The sequence below is a fragment of the Cryptomeria japonica genome, chromosome 4, assembly GCF_030272615.1.
Source record: "Cryptomeria japonica chromosome 4, Sugi_1.0, whole genome shotgun sequence".
In the NCBI taxonomy this organism is placed as follows: domain Eukaryota; kingdom Viridiplantae; phylum Streptophyta; class Pinopsida; order Cupressales; family Cupressaceae; genus Cryptomeria; species Cryptomeria japonica.
Window position 1 is genome coordinate 745,059,501 of NC_081408.1, and position 16,974 is coordinate 745,076,474.

Sequence of the window (16,974 nt, forward strand, 5' to 3'; positions counted from 1 at the left end):
CAAAGCAATTACAGGTTCTAATGACTGACATTACTCTGACTAGGGACATAATCGGCCATGACCAACACAAGTAAACGGATGATAGAGTCCAAAACAAACCTAGCAAAGCCTTGCCAGTACTTAACGCAAACTAAGATGTTAGGCCTATTCGTGTTCCAAAGTTGTTCAAAAAATATTTGAGATCTTAGTTTGCATCCATTATGATAGGATCTCATTTCTATACACATCACCTCCTACTAAGATTGAAACCCATGTATTTTTTTTATTGACATGTTTTTCACTTTTTGTAAGTTGACTCACTAATGTGACACATTATTAAACTTCAATCCATATAAACAAGTATTTGATTTATAAATAGGTTTTTAGTATAATGAATCATAATGTCCATGTTTTTTTGAAAAAGTCTATCACTATAATGAATGAGGATCAATAACATTTTAAACTATACTTTGTGCTCTATTATCAAGGCAACTAAGAGAATACTTGTGCTCATTTTGTAGCTTGATATTTGAAATAGTAGTCATTACATTTTGAAAAGATTAGTTATAACAAATTAGATTACCAATTATAATGAATTTAATAGCTTATATAGTTTTTGTGTTCTTTTATCTAAAATAATTGCACATATACTTTAACAATAGAATTATGGACAAAAGAGAACATTATAAATATTTACAACACTTAACCAACACTTAATCTTTATAATCAACTTAAGTGATATTTTAAGAAATTTATCTTACAAAATTATAATAAAAGAATATATATTTTAATCAAAAGTGGTATGTTTATAGTTTGTTTTATTACACTATTTTTCTATGATTAATTGTATAGTGTTATTAGGTTATAGTATGTTTTGGGGCTTTCTAGTGAGACCATCATAAAAATGAGAGCATATGTTTCAAAAAACTCTTTATCAAGATGAATTGAGAAATTATAAATAGTTGTAAAATTGTATCATCCCCATGAATAATAGGTAGTTGTTGGCATTTTGATGATGTTTTGATTGTCATTGATATACACACACTTTCTTGATGCATGAGTTATGCTCAACCGGTAATTGTTCCAACCGGTAATATGTATCATTGGATGTATAGTCTTTAGACTATTGGTGTTTTGCAGAAAATCATTTACCGATCACAGATTGTATGAAGACCGCAAGTGGTATGGAGACCCGAAGTGGTATGAGCATCCCAAGCGGTTCAAGGAGCTCAAGTGGTATGAAGGAATCAAGCGGTAGTTAACTTTTGATCAGAACACTACAATCTACCAGTCTTCATTTTTGACAATCAGTAATCGGTATATTGTATTAATCAATATTACTCTGTGATGAGTTACCATTTGGTATTACTGTAATATGTGATGAGTTATCGTCCACCGACACTTTGGTGGTGATTTTGTGTCGTGTTACCAAATGTGTCCAGATGCACTGAACCTAGGAACTTGTAGTCTAATCCTATTGGACCGACATGAAATCAGTTTCCTTTATAAGGACATCATGTCTAGGGTTTGCATGTAAGAGATGTATGATATAGAAAAGGTTATGTGCAATCATTGAAGAAAAAATTAGGTCTGTGTGAAAAGATAGAGTGTGGAGATATTGAAGACTGAAGTAATGCTTAAATGCATTAACAATGAGCTGTCAAGGATCTAATTAAGTAGACTGTGCTATTGTCTAGATCATTCACTTGTTGGTTACTAATATCTTCGACAAGTCTGAAACCCTTAACCGGGTAGGCCCAACAAAGCCTTTGTAAATCCTCTAACAAGGTGGTTCACAACTGTGGATCTGAAATCCTTTAACAAGGTAGTCTTTAACAGGACTTATCTCCTAACAAGATCTATTCTAGTGAAGAAAATTGTATGACCTTAACCGATCTGGTTTCTATTTTGCAGATAGTTACTTGTGAGTTTCTGCTCATCGTGGTTTTTCCCATTTGGGTTTCCATGTCAAATATCTTGTGTTATGGTGATTGTGCTCTTGTAGGTGAATGCTTTGTTTTCTATTTGGTTTGTATTTATCTTAACTGGTTTATTAGTGAATCTGTTGTACCGGTTATCTACTAAACTATTTAAAAGTTTGTTTACAGTATTTTTTGGTATACCAATTCACCCCCCCCCACTCTTAGTATTCATCAATTGGTATCAGAGCCAACCTTTCTATAAGTCTAACCACTTGGAAGGAGATATGGGGGAATACAATGTGAGGGAACTTTCTCATCGTCTCACTCAGACTGAGAGAGCTTATGATGAACTCAAAGTCAAGTATAAAGTCTCTTTGGCCAAAAGAAGAGAGCATGTTGAGAAATTGATGGAACTTACTGAAAATAGCTCTTAAGATGAAGCTGACATGGATGCCCTAGTTGAAGAAGTTGAAAAACTGAATGAATCTAAAGCCAATCTGAGAAAAGAGTTGGAAGGACTAACTATCAGAATGTGTCAAGAGCTTGAGAATAGAAGAAAAGATGAAGATCTGGTAAAAGATAAAGATCATGAGATCTCCAAGCTGAAGCAAGAAATCAGTGCCCTTACCGCTCACCTCCAAGAGAGTAAAGTGGAAAAATAAGAAATGCAAGGTGAACTAAACATGGCTATTTTTGAGAATGCAACCTTGATGGAATATAATGCTTCTATTTCCAAGGAACTTATTGAGTCAAAGGAGATACTTGCCAAATTCAATCAGAGTACTGCTAAGCTAGAGCAAAAGCTAGAATCGGCAAAGCTAGTAAAAAATACCACTGGACTTGGTTTCTCTAGGTATGAGGAAGGTGAGACCTCTGGAACAAAAGTTGAAGCATCAAAGAAGCAACCAACATTCAAGGATAAAGGTAAGCAAATAATTAAACCTATTTTCTTTAATTGTCTCAAAGAAGGACATACTCCTAATGTGTGTAGAAACAAGGCCTACAACAATTTTCCTTATTTTCTAAACAATATGCCTAGATCTAATAGATTCAATGAAAACTATTATGCATGCAACAAGTTTGGGCATAGACCATTTGAATGCAAGTCGGTTTTGCACAACACTGGGAGATATCCTCCAAGGACTCGAGGAGTTATCCCGAGACCTTCTGTGAACCAGAATCCCAACCGGTACAATACCTATGACCATCGATCAGGTGGTTATCAAGCGGCAACTGGTTGGAGAGCAACCTGTTTGATCTGTCGTGGTAGTGTTCACATTGCTACAACATGCAGAAGGAAGAATGGAAGTATGAATAATGGACCATGGAGAACACCTGGAATGGTATGTTATCATTGCAACAAATCGGGACACACTACCAGATAACCTATCGGATGATATACCGATCACTCTAGAAGGGAAGATTGATGTTGAAACCATTCAAACAGAAATGAATAAAACTTGGAAAAAGAAACCAGAAGAAGTGTCATGGAATGAACTTGTTTTTGCACCTAGTGTGGAAGTCTCTGAACTAGCAAACTGAGCTTTAGAAAATCTTCGGGGGAACATATCGGTGAAATATTTCAAACCCCTAGTTTATATCGATAAAGACCTTAATCGGTATATGTTACCTGTCAATCAGCAGAAGATTTGAAGCGGTAAAAGGTAAAATTAGGGTTTGTGCCCTAACGGTGATGCATTTATTATGGTAGGTGAAAGTTTGTTTAAAAGGGTTTTCGTCATCATTGTCACTTATCTATTTTTGAGAGAATAATTTTTCAAGAGCAAAGTAACAAAGAGCAATTCATCTAGCGATTCAAAGTGAATTCAAAAATCTTGCAGAGGAATCTAGAGATCTTTTTCAATCTATCAGTGAAGAACACTAAGCGGTAATCCAGCAACCGAAGTGGTGTATTGTGGGCGACATTAGCAAACCCTAAATTTTGGATTGTGAAGGTATTTCTCAAATTTCTTTCTTATCATTGCTTCTACATCGCACTCTAGTTCTAGTGCACCTATAGATTCAATCGAATTTCTTCAAAAGAAAATGAAATATAATGCCTTATCTCAAATACCCATTGGAGTTATTGTTGAGGGAGATATTTCAGGGTATATTGACTGTAAATTGGAAGACCTAGGATCCCTAGTGATTCATTCCCATCTAAGTCTATTCTGTGGGGATGACAAGAAGATCAAACCTGAGTATAGTGTCCTTGAGAAGATGAAACTGCACAATGCAGTGTACTTTCTGGAAGAGTTCATAGAAGAACATATCTGCATCATCCTCAATAGAGTACATGGTGATAAGATGTATCTCGAGTAGATGCATGACATCACACCAGAAGCAATTCATGTCGTCACCAATTTCTACAATATTGGAGAGGTACCAGCTCTAAGGAAGGTCACCAAAACTGAAATGACAAAGCTCACTAGTTCTATGAGTGACCAATGGGTGATGACCGTCAACACCATCAAAGATGATCTGGTGAAATATGCTTTCATGGTGATTGGTTACCAGATATTCTATGCCAGCAGAATGAACTTTGTCCCTACTATTGCAGTGAATGTCGCTTACAGGATGAATAAGGAAGACACTACATTTGACCTATGTACTTGTCTATAGAAGCAATTGCTATTGAACCTGAAGTCCATCAAATAGGACAATTCTCTAAGGTTCAGGTTTGGACAACTTCTGGTTGGTTTATTCTTCTACTTTCAAGGTTATTTCCCTAAAGTAGGTGATGTGTAATGATCTGCTGACCTACCGGTCTCCAGGCAAATCAAGAAAAGTCTACAAGTAGTAGGAACTGGATATCCTGAGGTTCTATACAAATATTTCAATGAATTCAAGCGGAAAATGAACCAGAGAATGAGTATATCTGATGATATTGTGAAGGAATATAAAGATGACATCTGCTTCATAATAAAGGTAGATGAATGCATAATGGAAGTGGTGGAACTGAGGAAGGAAGCAGTTGAACCTATGGGTTATGAAGTGGTGAATGACCTATTGATCGAGTATGCCTCTACCCTACTTGCCTCACCACTGGATGCTAAGAAAAAGAGAACTGGTACCTACTTGGAGAGGGTCATACCGATTGAAGAACCAAAACGGAAAAAGGACAAAGCAGTGCCATCGGTATCTACACCGGTTACCTCTGCCAGTCCGAAAGTGACCAAGCGATCACTAGCTAAGAAGAAACCTGAGGTTATTCCAGCAAAGGTATTTGAGAGGAAGCAGAAAACCAAAACCAACTCACCGGAATCAGAGGACACTGAACCAGAGATCCAAACAAAGAAGACAAGGCAATCAAGCAAGAAGACAAAGTCTACTGGTAATGTACCTGCAACTTCAACACCAGTAAATATAGATATTTCCTCTTATAAACCAATGACACATTGTCAGAGGACAATTAAGAATATTAGGAGAAAAGTGCTTGACGATTTAAAGGAGTATTTTGATGATTTTAATGATAGCGAGAAAGAAGAGGTAGAACAGGAAGTCATTAAATATTTATGTGTTAATGACTGGTCACCATCAGAGATTAGATCGGTTACAACAGATTCTTTGTATAATTCTTTAGATAACAAATGGCGCATTACCATTGAAAGAGAATAGGAGATCAAGGAGAAAATTTTTGCACAATACTTTCCTGATGCTTCTAATTCAGAATTATTTGAGATAATAGATAAGAACAAAGGCATCTTCTTCATGAGAAGGAGAAGACTTGGGCTACTAGAAGGAAAAGCTTCTGAAGTGGAAAAGGATACTCACATACATGTGAAAGTTGTCAGGATACACCAAGTATCTGAAGCCAATAAGAAGGCTGAACAAGAACTTGACCTATCATCAGGCAAACTAGATGAAGTATTTGACAGTGAAGATGAAAGAGAGACAGAGTAAACTTATCCTATTGATGTTGATGCATTAGATAGTGAGGATGTCACTCCAGACAAAGAGAAAGAGAAACAAGATAAAGAAAAAGCTGAGAAAGAGAAACAGGACAAAGCAGAGAAAGAGAAATAGGACAAGGAAAAAGATGAAAAAGAAAAATAGGACAAAGAGCAAGAGGAAAAAGCAAGGCAAGAAGAAATCAAGAGGAAAGAGTCAGAGAAGAAGAAAGAGGAAGAAAAGAAGAAAGAGGAAGAGAAGAAGAAAGAGGAGGAGAAGAGGAAAGAAAAGGAGAAGAGGAAAGAAGAAGAGAAGAAGAAAGAAGAAGTCAGTCAAGAGGAAGGAAGAAGAAAGGAAGAAGGAGGAAGATAAGAAAAAAGCAGAAGAGGAGAAGGAGGCAGAGAAGAACAAACAAGTGGAGACTCCTAAGGAAACTAGTGATCAAACCAAACAGGTTGATACCACCAGTCCTATTGATCTTCAATCATCAGATGAGTCTGAGTTGCTACAAGGTATCAAACTTGCACAGGAGAGACTAGAAGAGTTGCAGAGGAAGAAAGAACAGGATGTCATACAAATTGCAGTTGACACCCTTACCAGTCTAATTCCTGGTACCAACCTCCCCAGTACCGATTCCTCTCTATCCAAGCTTAAACTTCTATGTATCGTAGTGGAGGACTAGGTACAATTCTTGGAAGATGTTGCTGAAGCAACTGCAAAGAAGAATCATGAAAAGGCACTCAACACTGCCTTAGTCAAGAAAGTGAATGAGCTTTGGTCACAACTACTGAAACAACAGAATGATATCAGTGTTGCAATGGGTGAAGGTAAATTATTGTTGAGTAAAATCTGCCAACCCCATCTATTTTGTGACGATGTGCTTAAACAGAAAGCTCAACTCCAATCGGAGTTACAAGCTTATATCAACAATTTCAAGATGACATATGATTCATTCACTACATATGGGAAAATGGTTCATCATTATCAACTTCAGACTGCCAAGATGGACTCATAGATCAACAACCAGACTAGAGATTTGCAGGAGCTTCAACTACTCTTATTGCCAAGACTACAGATTCTTCAGAAATGTTTTCTCAACCTGGAAGCTATCACGGTAACTCAAGAGATGAGTACCATTGATGTAATGGAAGAATTGGCATTCCAAATGAAGATTGAAAGTGAGTTTGCTACCTCATTACTTGAGTCATGGACATTGGCCATGAAAACTATTATGCGAGACTTTAAATCTATTTTTGATAAGTTTCATTCCTTATTGTCATGAACATTTACTCTATTTTTATATATAAGGAAACAGGGGTTATTCTACATTACTTTGTCATTGTTGGCAAAGGGGGAGTAGTGTACATTAAAATTTTGGTGAATGTTACCATTTTGGGAAGTAGTGTACATTGTAATTTCTGCAAAAGGGATAGTATATATGCTTAGGGGAGTAATTTTGATTATGACATTTTTGTTGTAAAAACACTTAGATGTCAAAATTTTCCTAAGTGTTGCCATCAATGCCAAAGAGGGAGATTGTTGGCATTTTGATGATGTTTTGATTGTCATTGATGGATACACACTTTCTTGATGTATGAGTTATGCTCAACCGGTAATTGTTCCAACCGGTAATATGTATCATTGGATGTATAGTCTTTAGGCTATCAATGTTTTGTAGAAAATGGTTTATCGCTCACAAATTGTATGAAGACCGCAAGCGGTATGGAGACCCCAAGCAGTATGAGGATCCCAAGCGGTTCGAGGAGCTCAAGTGGTACAAAGGAACCAAGCGAAAGTTAACTTTTGATCAGAACACTATGATCTACCAGTCTTCATTTTTGACAACCGGTAATCGATATATTGTATTAACCGGTATTACTGTAATGTGTGATGAGTTATCATCCACCGACACTTTAGCAGTGATTTTGTGTCGTGTTACCAAATGTGTCCAGATGCACTGAACCTAAGAACTTGTAGTCTAATCCTATTGGACCGACATGAAATCAGTTTCCTTTATAAGGACATCATGTCTAGGATTTGCATGTAAGAGATGTATGATATAGAAAAGGTTATGTGTGATCATTGAAGAGAGGATTAGGTCTGTGGAAAGAGATAGAGTGTGGAGATATTGAAGACTGAAGTAATGCTGAAATGCATTAACAATGAGCTGTTAAGGATCTAATTAAGCAGGTTGTGCTATTGTCTCGATCATTCACTTGTTGATTACTAATATCTTTGACAAGTCTGAAACCCTTAACCAGGTAGGCCCAGCAAAGCCTTTGTAAATCCTCTAACAAGGTGGTTCACAACTGTAGATCTAAAATCCTTTAACAAGATAGTCTTTAACAAGGCTTATCTCCTAACAGAGATCTAGATTCTTAACAGGATTTGTTCTGGTGAAGAACATTGTATGACCTTAACCGGTCTAGTTTCTATTCTGCAGATAGTTACTTGTGAGTTTCTTATCACTGTGGTTTTTCCCATTTGGGTTTTCACGTCAAATATCTTGTGTTATGGTGATTGTGCTTTTGTGGGTGAATGCTTTGTTTGCTATTTGGTTTGCATTTATCTTAACCAGTTTATTAGTGAATCTGTTGTACCGGTTATCTGCTAAACTGTTTAAAAGTTTGTTTACAGTATATTTTGGTATACTAATTCACCCCCCCTCTTAGTATTCAACGGTAGTTTTATTGTTCTATCATCATGGTGAATTAGTATTTGTCAATCTCCATCACGATGTTGATGATGATGATGAGGCAAATAATTTATATTTTAGATCACTATATTGTTCATCTATATGATTTATAGCTCAATTTTTTAAAACTTCAAATATATTTAAAAATAAATGTTTACAAAAAGTAACATATAATGTCAATTACCCATTAACCAAAAAAATAATAATAATAATTTAAACACTAAAAATTAATCATCATAATGAATGAGAGGCCAATAGTCCATATTTTAAGTGACACTTTGCAATTCATTATCATGGTGATGTAGAGAGCATTATAAGTATTTAAACACTTAATCAACATTAATAAAAGAAAATATATATATATATGAGATCAAAACATTAATTACTTACTTTTGATTCAACTTAATGATAAACCAAAAATATAACTCAACATATTAATTCTATTAATTCTTTTATTATAAAATTTCACACAATTTTTTTCCTTTTAACATAATATATTATCAAAGTCCTAAATATTTAAACTACATAATCTAAAATAGACCACTTAACTCTCATTCCTTCGAAAAATAGACCACAAAGTTTTGTCCTAATCATTGATTACTTGCCTCTCGTTTATTATAGAGATAAACTAATTTGAAACACCTAACTATTTTCCTATTATTCATCTTGACAATAAATCAACAAAATATGTTCTAAAAAATCAATTCTCTATTATAATATAATTGATTACTGAAGTTTTTAAATTAAAAATAGAACAGCTCACGCATCTCAGATATATGTCATTTCGTTTTCCCTTAACGTCAACTTCACAACCACTAAGTCAATGTCAATCCTGACTAAATGTTTTTATGATTTAAACTTCTTTATCTATGGGGTGGGCAAAACGAGCTCACTCCATTAAAAATTGTCCCGTACAAGCTACGTTACATACACGAAGACAAATATTTCGTTTTCTTGATTAAAAAGAAATGCACCAATAACAAGCTAGTGGGATATTCTCGAAGACAATCGAAACTTATATTCTAAGCATCTAGCACTAAATAACAACAATAATAACAGAGCTGTCTTGCACTGGCCGCAAATCCATACTGGCCAGGAAACATTTTAAATTCATCTTTAGACAAATCTAGATGAGCTATAATACTCTAATAGCATTGCTATTGGATCCGATATTGTTGGAAAGATCGGCACATGGAGGAGCTATGCTAAGGTTTAACCCACTATTTTCAATAGATTCTTTTGTCTCTAAATTTGGCGGCTTTGTGGCTGCACTTGATTTAGTGACATGCCTTGTGTTTGTAGCTAATTCTGGCCCCAACCTTAGAGGGAATGAATAATGGCAAGCAGAATTAATGGGCTCTCTAGAGTCTTGACGTTCAACCATTTTTAGGATGGAGAATGCGGCTTTTTCTCCTGCTATTTTGTCGACGATGGGATTTTCTGCCTTCGAAGTTGTCAAAGATAGAGGATGTGGATTAATTAGCGATGGTGAAAATGACGGCAGAGAAAATGGTCCCATAGACATGGCGAAATTCGGCGGTCCACTTTCGAAGAAGTTTCTAGAATTGTGCTCGCGGACGGCCGCTGAAAACTGTGGGATTCCTTGATGGTAATCTGCAGCCTGCATGAACATTATTTTTTGGTGTAAGACAAAATGAGATTTATCTAATAAGGAAAAACTATTTCTTAAATCTAAATTTCACTTAAGCCAAAAAAAATTGTAGTAATTTTTAACTAACGATAAACGCAGCATACAATCCAAAGAACCGTTAAGAGTTACAGGTAGAGATAATAAAGCTACACACATAAACCAGTATATACAAATAAACTGTGAACAGCAGTGTTAGAAAAGAAGATGATGCTACCATAACCAGTAGATCAGGAATCCAGCAAACGGGATAACAATGGAAAAGGAGACATAGGGGCAACAACTAGGAAATGCTGCCAGTCAGGAGCACTGAATCACCAAACACGTGTCATTTTATCATTAATTTTCTTCGTCTTTTGTTATGGTCATACAGTCAATAGATTTTATATTTCATTTAAATTTAAAGTAGTAAATAAAATGCATACAGATAAGTCAATAGATTTGATTTACTAATTTTTTTATAGAAATCTATTTTGAAAGTCAATAGATGGCTTGTAAAGAAATAAAGCTTAAAAAAAATCATAATTCTTTTAGGTTTTAGTTTTTTATAAGATTTTTACTAACTCGATCAATGAGATTGATTAATTCAATCAGAAAAGGAGGTTAAGTAATCAGGATTAAGGAGGTTGAATAATTTAACAATTAGTAACTTGACTGTTAAAGTCTGGCAATAAAGAAAAAATTGACGTAGAAGTCACTCTATTGCAAAGGTAAGTAAAAGATCAAACGCAAGAACAATACGAAGTCACCACCAAACTTCCTTTCGTCTCAGAAACATAAATGCGTTTTTGTCCTTTGGATAGTTTTTTAAAGCTTACACTTACTTTTTGCGAACAGGTATATTTACATGTGAGGCATCCCTTATCCCATGTGAATCAATTTTACATGGACAACTAAGCGAAGCAATTACACGTGATACCATTATAATAGACATACGGAAAGTGATAGAACATTTCTAAAAATTAATTGGCTGGGCTAAAAAGAAAGTTGGAATCCCTCTCCAAATATATAGCTGGTTTCAACGAGTTTCGGGTACTTCAGGTATAACTTTGCAATTAAGTTACTGGGGTTCCTCTTCTAACTAACCTGTACGTATGACAGAACATTTTAAAAATTAACTAGCTGGAAAAAAACAACTTAAAATGCCTCTCCAAATAGCTGGTTCCAACGAGTTTTGAGGAAATAACTTAACAATTAAGTTACTGGGGCTCCTCTTCTAAGTTTCTAGCCTGCAAGTAACTTCTGTCGATGTCCCATAGAAAGTAAAAATGTATAAAATGTGTTATAGGAATTAATATAAACATTTTAAATAATACGCAAAGTTTGTGCTTCGACGCTACTAGATTGGATCTAATAGGTATTAGGTACTTAGTCTTAAACACAGTACTAAAGAAGAGATTAAGCCATTTTACCACGAACTTAGCTTTGTAGGATTATTACTGCTGTATCGGTTGAAGAATGGTCGGGATGAAAATGAACCAGGCACAAATTCAAGATACGGCTGTGATTCCTTCCATTTTCCGTAAGTAAATTTCGAAAAGATGACATGTTTTGGAAAAATTGACAGAAGAATGGATCAAATGTCGGAAAGTCCTCGAGCGAAACGTTTCCTCACGGCCTCTGTCAAAGCATTTATGAAAGTTGTTTTGACAGATGTAAGTCTGAAATACGACAGAGTTGTTTTCTCTGGCAGAGAAATTCAAGCGCAGTACGACGCTCAACGTACCGCGTAAGAAATGAAATAATAACACGGCAACTGATAAAAATGCTGAAACTAAATCTAAATTTCGAAGGAAACAACCTTGCTCATAAAAATGCTGAAACTAAATCTAAATTTCAAAGAAAACAACCTTGTAAAATAAATCTTCCTACGCAATAATAAAGGTTTTTATTTTATTTTTTAAATGCAAGGCTGCAAACAGAAAACTTACAGCATCGGCCGCTATGTCGAAAAGGCTGGAGCGGCGTTTCCTCTTGTTCAAATTGCTCTGCCTTAGAAAATATTTCTGAGCGTGGCTCGCAACCTGAGTAGGAGTCCTCGATGTGACGAAGTTTCTCGAAATGCCTCTCCAGTCGCCCTTCCCGAGCTTCTGCAGTCCCAGCAGAAACATCTTATGCTCGTCTTCTGTCCACGGAACACCTTCAAAGAAACAAAATTTCTCAACTTTAAATGCAACAACTAAAACTAAAATAAAATCCTTTCAATAACTACTTTAAGTCTTAACTGCGCAAATCCCCAAACATCTGTCAAAAAACAGTGCTACAGCGATCAAAATTCTCAAATGCTTTAAATTATTGAAGTCTGCCATTAAAAAGAGCACAAATACTGTCTCAAATACAGACCTTTTTTCCTCTCACGAGATTTGGAGCTCTGGACCATGCCGTCCGAAACATAGCCGTCATCTGCGGCTCCAGATTCAGACTGCTCAGGCGTTAAAGCCAAATTACTATTGTTACTATTATCATTATTAGCTGAGGAAGCTGAAGCCGTATAATGCATAAGATTTCCCATGCTAACGCTCTTCCTCATCAATCCTTCTGTTGTAAGCCTCACTCCGAAGAGCTTAACGCCTCTGTCCGGGCATGTTCTGGAGTTGTGGCCATTGTGTCCGCAATGAGAACACCTTCTACTCATATCTAGTAACTTCGCCAGTTTGCCTCAATCCAAAATGCTCTTCAAACCCTAAGTTACTGCATCTGAACAAACAAAAACACAACTTATCAAAAAAATTTAGCAAATTTATAATTATTGATGCACTAAAATGTTCAGATCTGCTTTGACCATAAAAGGAAATCGTAAATGTCACCTGTAATCCGCTGCGTTTGTGACTACTGAATGCGAATTATGCGGTTTCCGTATCTGCAAGAATTTAGTGCACTATCAAGGCTTTGGAAATTTTTTTTCTTTTTTTCCCCGTAGATTTACAAACCCTCACGTAATGCGTTGGGAGTGGATTCAATTGGATGTTATTCCAACTGAATTTTTGGGATTTCAGTTGCAGGAAAAAAAAAAAAAAGAAAGAAAGAAAAGAAAAGAAAAGAAAGAACTTCGGGAAAAAATGATGAGAATGAAGGCAAAAGTATGCTTTAAACGAACGGTTCCGAGAGCCTTGCTTATGACATGATGTATGCTATGTATGGCTATGCATCTATGTATGTATGTATGTATGGTTTCGTTAATATGGAGCCCATTTGAGAATATTCTAATATTTATTCCTCTACGCGTGTTAGTTGGGTGTTACGGGGAAAAAGATCACGTGGGAAGATATTACAGTTGTTTACAATAAGTTTGTAGGTTGGACTGACCGGATAAAAGCTTTAAAATAGCTTTTAGATTCAGATTTCAAAATATGGGTACACTAAGAGGTTTTTCTAAGGTGGGTTTAGAAAAATAATTGAAATTAAGCTATCATGGAAAATATTCAAGAATTAATAAGATAGGATTTTTTTTTTCCAATAATTTAAATTGATGTAATAAAAGTTTTGATTAGAAATAATTTATGTGTTTAGTATAAAGTTGTGTTTGTGTTTTTTTAGTATGATAAGATATTTTTTGTAGTCTTTTGTCAAAATTAAAAAAATGTAACAAAAATGTATTTATGGAAGTGTCATCATATGTCAAAAATTTGATAGGAAAAAACAAAACCCAACAATAATTTAAGCCCACTAAACTTGTCACGTTTGACTATTTGTATGTCAAAAATCTTTTTACGAAATTCTAACATTATGTGACTTCTTGGAGTCATATCAAAGCAAGCCACAAAGTCTTAGATAGAGGTCATGTTGGCATTCTACACTCTTATGAGAATAGTTGATGTTGTCATTGATGGCAACCAACTAGCAATCATCTGGCAACCCACCGATAGTTACCGGCATCAGCAATAGACTTCTACATACACCAGCAGGCACTTCACCGACAGCGGCAACAATGCTTACCGACACTCAAGCCGACATGGAATAAACTTTTGTTTATTGTTTTATAATGTAATTATCTCTTGTAAAAGCCGACATGGCATATTGTAAAAGACTCATATATATGTATGAGATCTTATAGGTCATTTTGATATGTGAGGGAGAGAGAGAGAGAGGATAGATGATATAGTTGACAGCGAAGGTTTTGGCTATAGACTGAGCTTAAATTGGTACTAAACATGGCATAGTTGATGTTGATCAAGTAGTACACTGTATTGGATTTTGATAATCCATTTTGTAAGTCAGTGAGACTTCTGTTTTGTAGTTGAGCAGTGAGCTCTAGGCTGCTAGCTTTCCTGTCTGTGCATGCCACTCATTGTAAGTAATATTTATTCATTGGCCAGTGAGTGAATATTGTGGGTCACAAATCCCACCGAGGTTTTTCCCGCACCAGGTTTCCTCGTTAAATCTCTTGTGTTATGGTGTGTTCTCTATGTTGTCTCTGTTATTCTTATTTGTTGCATTAATTCTTATTTACCGGTACACTATTTTGGGATACAAAGTTTTTAATATGTTTAAATATTTTGCTAACCGGTTAGACACTGATTCACCCCCCCCCCCCCCCCCCCTTCCTCTCAGTGTCTTTGAGACTGTAATTGATTCTAACAATTGGTATCAGAGCCTGGTCCTCTATTTTTAAAAGCCTAACAACTTGAGGAAGATTCTAACACCGGTATAGATGGAGAACTTAAGAAAACAATTGGAAGGAGCTCTTGTAGATTATGATGCAGATAAATTGAAGAATATCAAACTTGAAGATGATCTAAGAACTACACAAGAATTCATTAAAGGACTTCAAGAGAACTTTGCTATAGCACAAAATAAAAGAAAAGAACTTCATGAGAAGATGTAGAAAGATGATGATGAAAAAGAAACTCTTAGAGAACTTGCAAACAAATTGAGACAAGAAAACAGTAATATGAAGAATGAAATGCAAGATATGACTATGAGGTTATGTAAAGATATTGAAGACAGGAAGAAGAATGAAGAAGACTTCACTAGGAGACTCAATGATGCTGGAAATGAAAATCTAAGACTTAGTCATGAAAATGATGTGTTGAAGACATATTCGATTCACATGCAACATGATAAAACTGAGCTTGTGAGACAAATGGGAATTCTGGAAAATGAGTTGGCTACTGCAAATAAATACAAAGACAAATTCAAGAAAAGTTCAGAGGAGCTTGATGACATGTTGAAAAGTTAGAAACCTAATGGAGATACTAATGGACTTGGATTTGAAGTTGGAGAAAGTTCTAGTACTACAAACAATGTAGATCAGAACAAACCGGTAAGACAACCTAATGCTTATAAGTTTAATGAAAAATGTTTCAATTGCAACAAATATGATCATAGAGAAAATCAATGTAGATTTAGAAATAATTAGAATATTAATGCACCCTCCAGTTAATGTTCCAAATGCAACAAAGTTGGTCATAATTTAGAAAATTGCAGAATGAATGTGGAATGCTATGTTTGTGAAAGATATGGACATTTATCTAATCAATGCAGAACACAAACCGACATAGAATATGGAAAGGCTATTCAGAGGAATAATGTAACTTGCTATACTTGTAAAAAAATTGCACATATTGCTAGATTTTGTAGAAGCAAGACTTCACCGGCAAACAATAAAGGATCCAGTTTCAAAGGCAAAGAAAAGGTAGATGAGTTAAAACAAGAATTTTCAAAACATTGGATTAAAAAGAGAGATCAGAAAGTTGATGAAACTATCTCTATACCAGTAGAACAGAGTAATCCTCCACCGGCAGGAGATTCTTCATCCAACTGAGAAATAACCCTTTGGGGGTATTGCAGCAAGTTGAAAATCATGTAGATTACCCTCGGTCGATGGTGAGAAGATAGATTTCTTCCTTACCGACAGATGTTTTAAGTTTTCACTTAACCGACGAGCATTTAATGTGGTTGGTGAAAGAAATGTCATTATAAATCAGCTGATTTCCCTCATTTTCGACTCACCGAACATTCAAATTATCAGAGAGCGCGAAAATCAAGCATTTAGGCATTCAAGGTGAAGGTGCAGAATGATTTCTTCAGGCATTCAGAATATTTTCAGGCAGTAAAAGGTGTTTTTCAATGGCCTCTTCTTCTTCTCCCAAGTTTATTTCGAACCCTACCATTGTGGAAAATGTGAAACGCCCTAGGCCCGTGTTTAAGATAATTCCCGAAATTGCTAAGTAAGATGACTTTGTAGGGGCATTTTTGAAAATTCCTAAAGGTGTAGCATTTGTAGAAGACCCTAGGATTTATATACATTGCAATATAGAAGAACTAGGTTCTAAAGAATTGATGAAAATGTTTACAAAGGTCATTTGTGATGAACATGGTGTTGTTAAACCCGAACATAAAATTGTGGATACTCTAGGTTTTGTGGAGATACTGAATATCCCTCAATTTCCAGAGGAAGTAGTAAGGATTGTATTGAGTAGAGCACATGGAGAATTCTTATGGTTGGATTCTGTCTGCAAAATAACCAGGCAAGCAATTAGTGCAGTTACTGGTTTACCCTCAACCAGCAGCAAACCTGATAAAACTAAGAAGATTCCCAACAACAAAGTGATGATCCTAACCGAAGAAACATCTGACAATAGATCACTGAGAGTAAATGATATTAAGGACATCAATGTGAGATTTGTAAGTATGGTGCTAGGATACAAGACCACACATGCTAATAGGCTAAATTCAGTTTCTAGTCTCTGTATACATAGTGCTTATGAGATGGTAAATAACAATGCAATGATAGATGTGTGTGAATGGCTAAAAGATGAACTTATTGACAATTTGAAAAAGATTAAATGAGATAAGAAAGACACATTCTTCTTTGGAAACCTTTTGGTATGTTTGAT

General features: G+C 35.4%; 1 protein-coding gene across 1 annotated transcript; it reads right to left on the reverse strand.

The window, feature by feature from the left end:
- Positions 1–9,421: 9,421 nt before the first annotated feature.
- On the reverse strand, positions 9,422–13,191 carry LOC131076676 (transcription factor KUA1). The gene is made up of 4 exons (XM_058013974.2): positions 12,943–13,191; positions 12,479–12,832; positions 12,067–12,275; positions 9,422–10,108 (listed from the first exon to the last, which is right to left on the reverse strand). The coding sequence occupies exons 2-4, from the start codon at positions 12,768–12,770 to the stop codon at positions 9,623–9,625; spliced, it is 987 nt and encodes a 328-aa protein (XP_057869957.2). The 5' UTR covers positions 12,771–12,832; positions 12,943–13,191; the 3' UTR covers positions 9,422–9,622.
- Between the last annotated feature and the right edge of the window lie 3,783 nt (positions 13,192–16,974).

Bases quoted from the DNA above. Each gene is read 5' to 3' on its own strand.
- LOC131076676 (XM_058013974.2), bottom strand. From the start codon at position 12,770: ATGAGTAGAAGGTGTTCTCATTGCGGACACAATGGCCACAACTCCAGA. The intron at 12,276-12,478 runs GTCTGTATTTGA...GTTTCTTTGAAG, and splicing joins ATCTCGTGAGAGGAAAAAAG to GTGTTCCGTGGACAGAAGAC. The intron at 10,109-12,066 runs GTAAGTTTTCTG...ATGTTCATGCAG, and splicing joins TCGACATAGCGGCCGATGCT to GCTGCAGATTACCATCAAGG.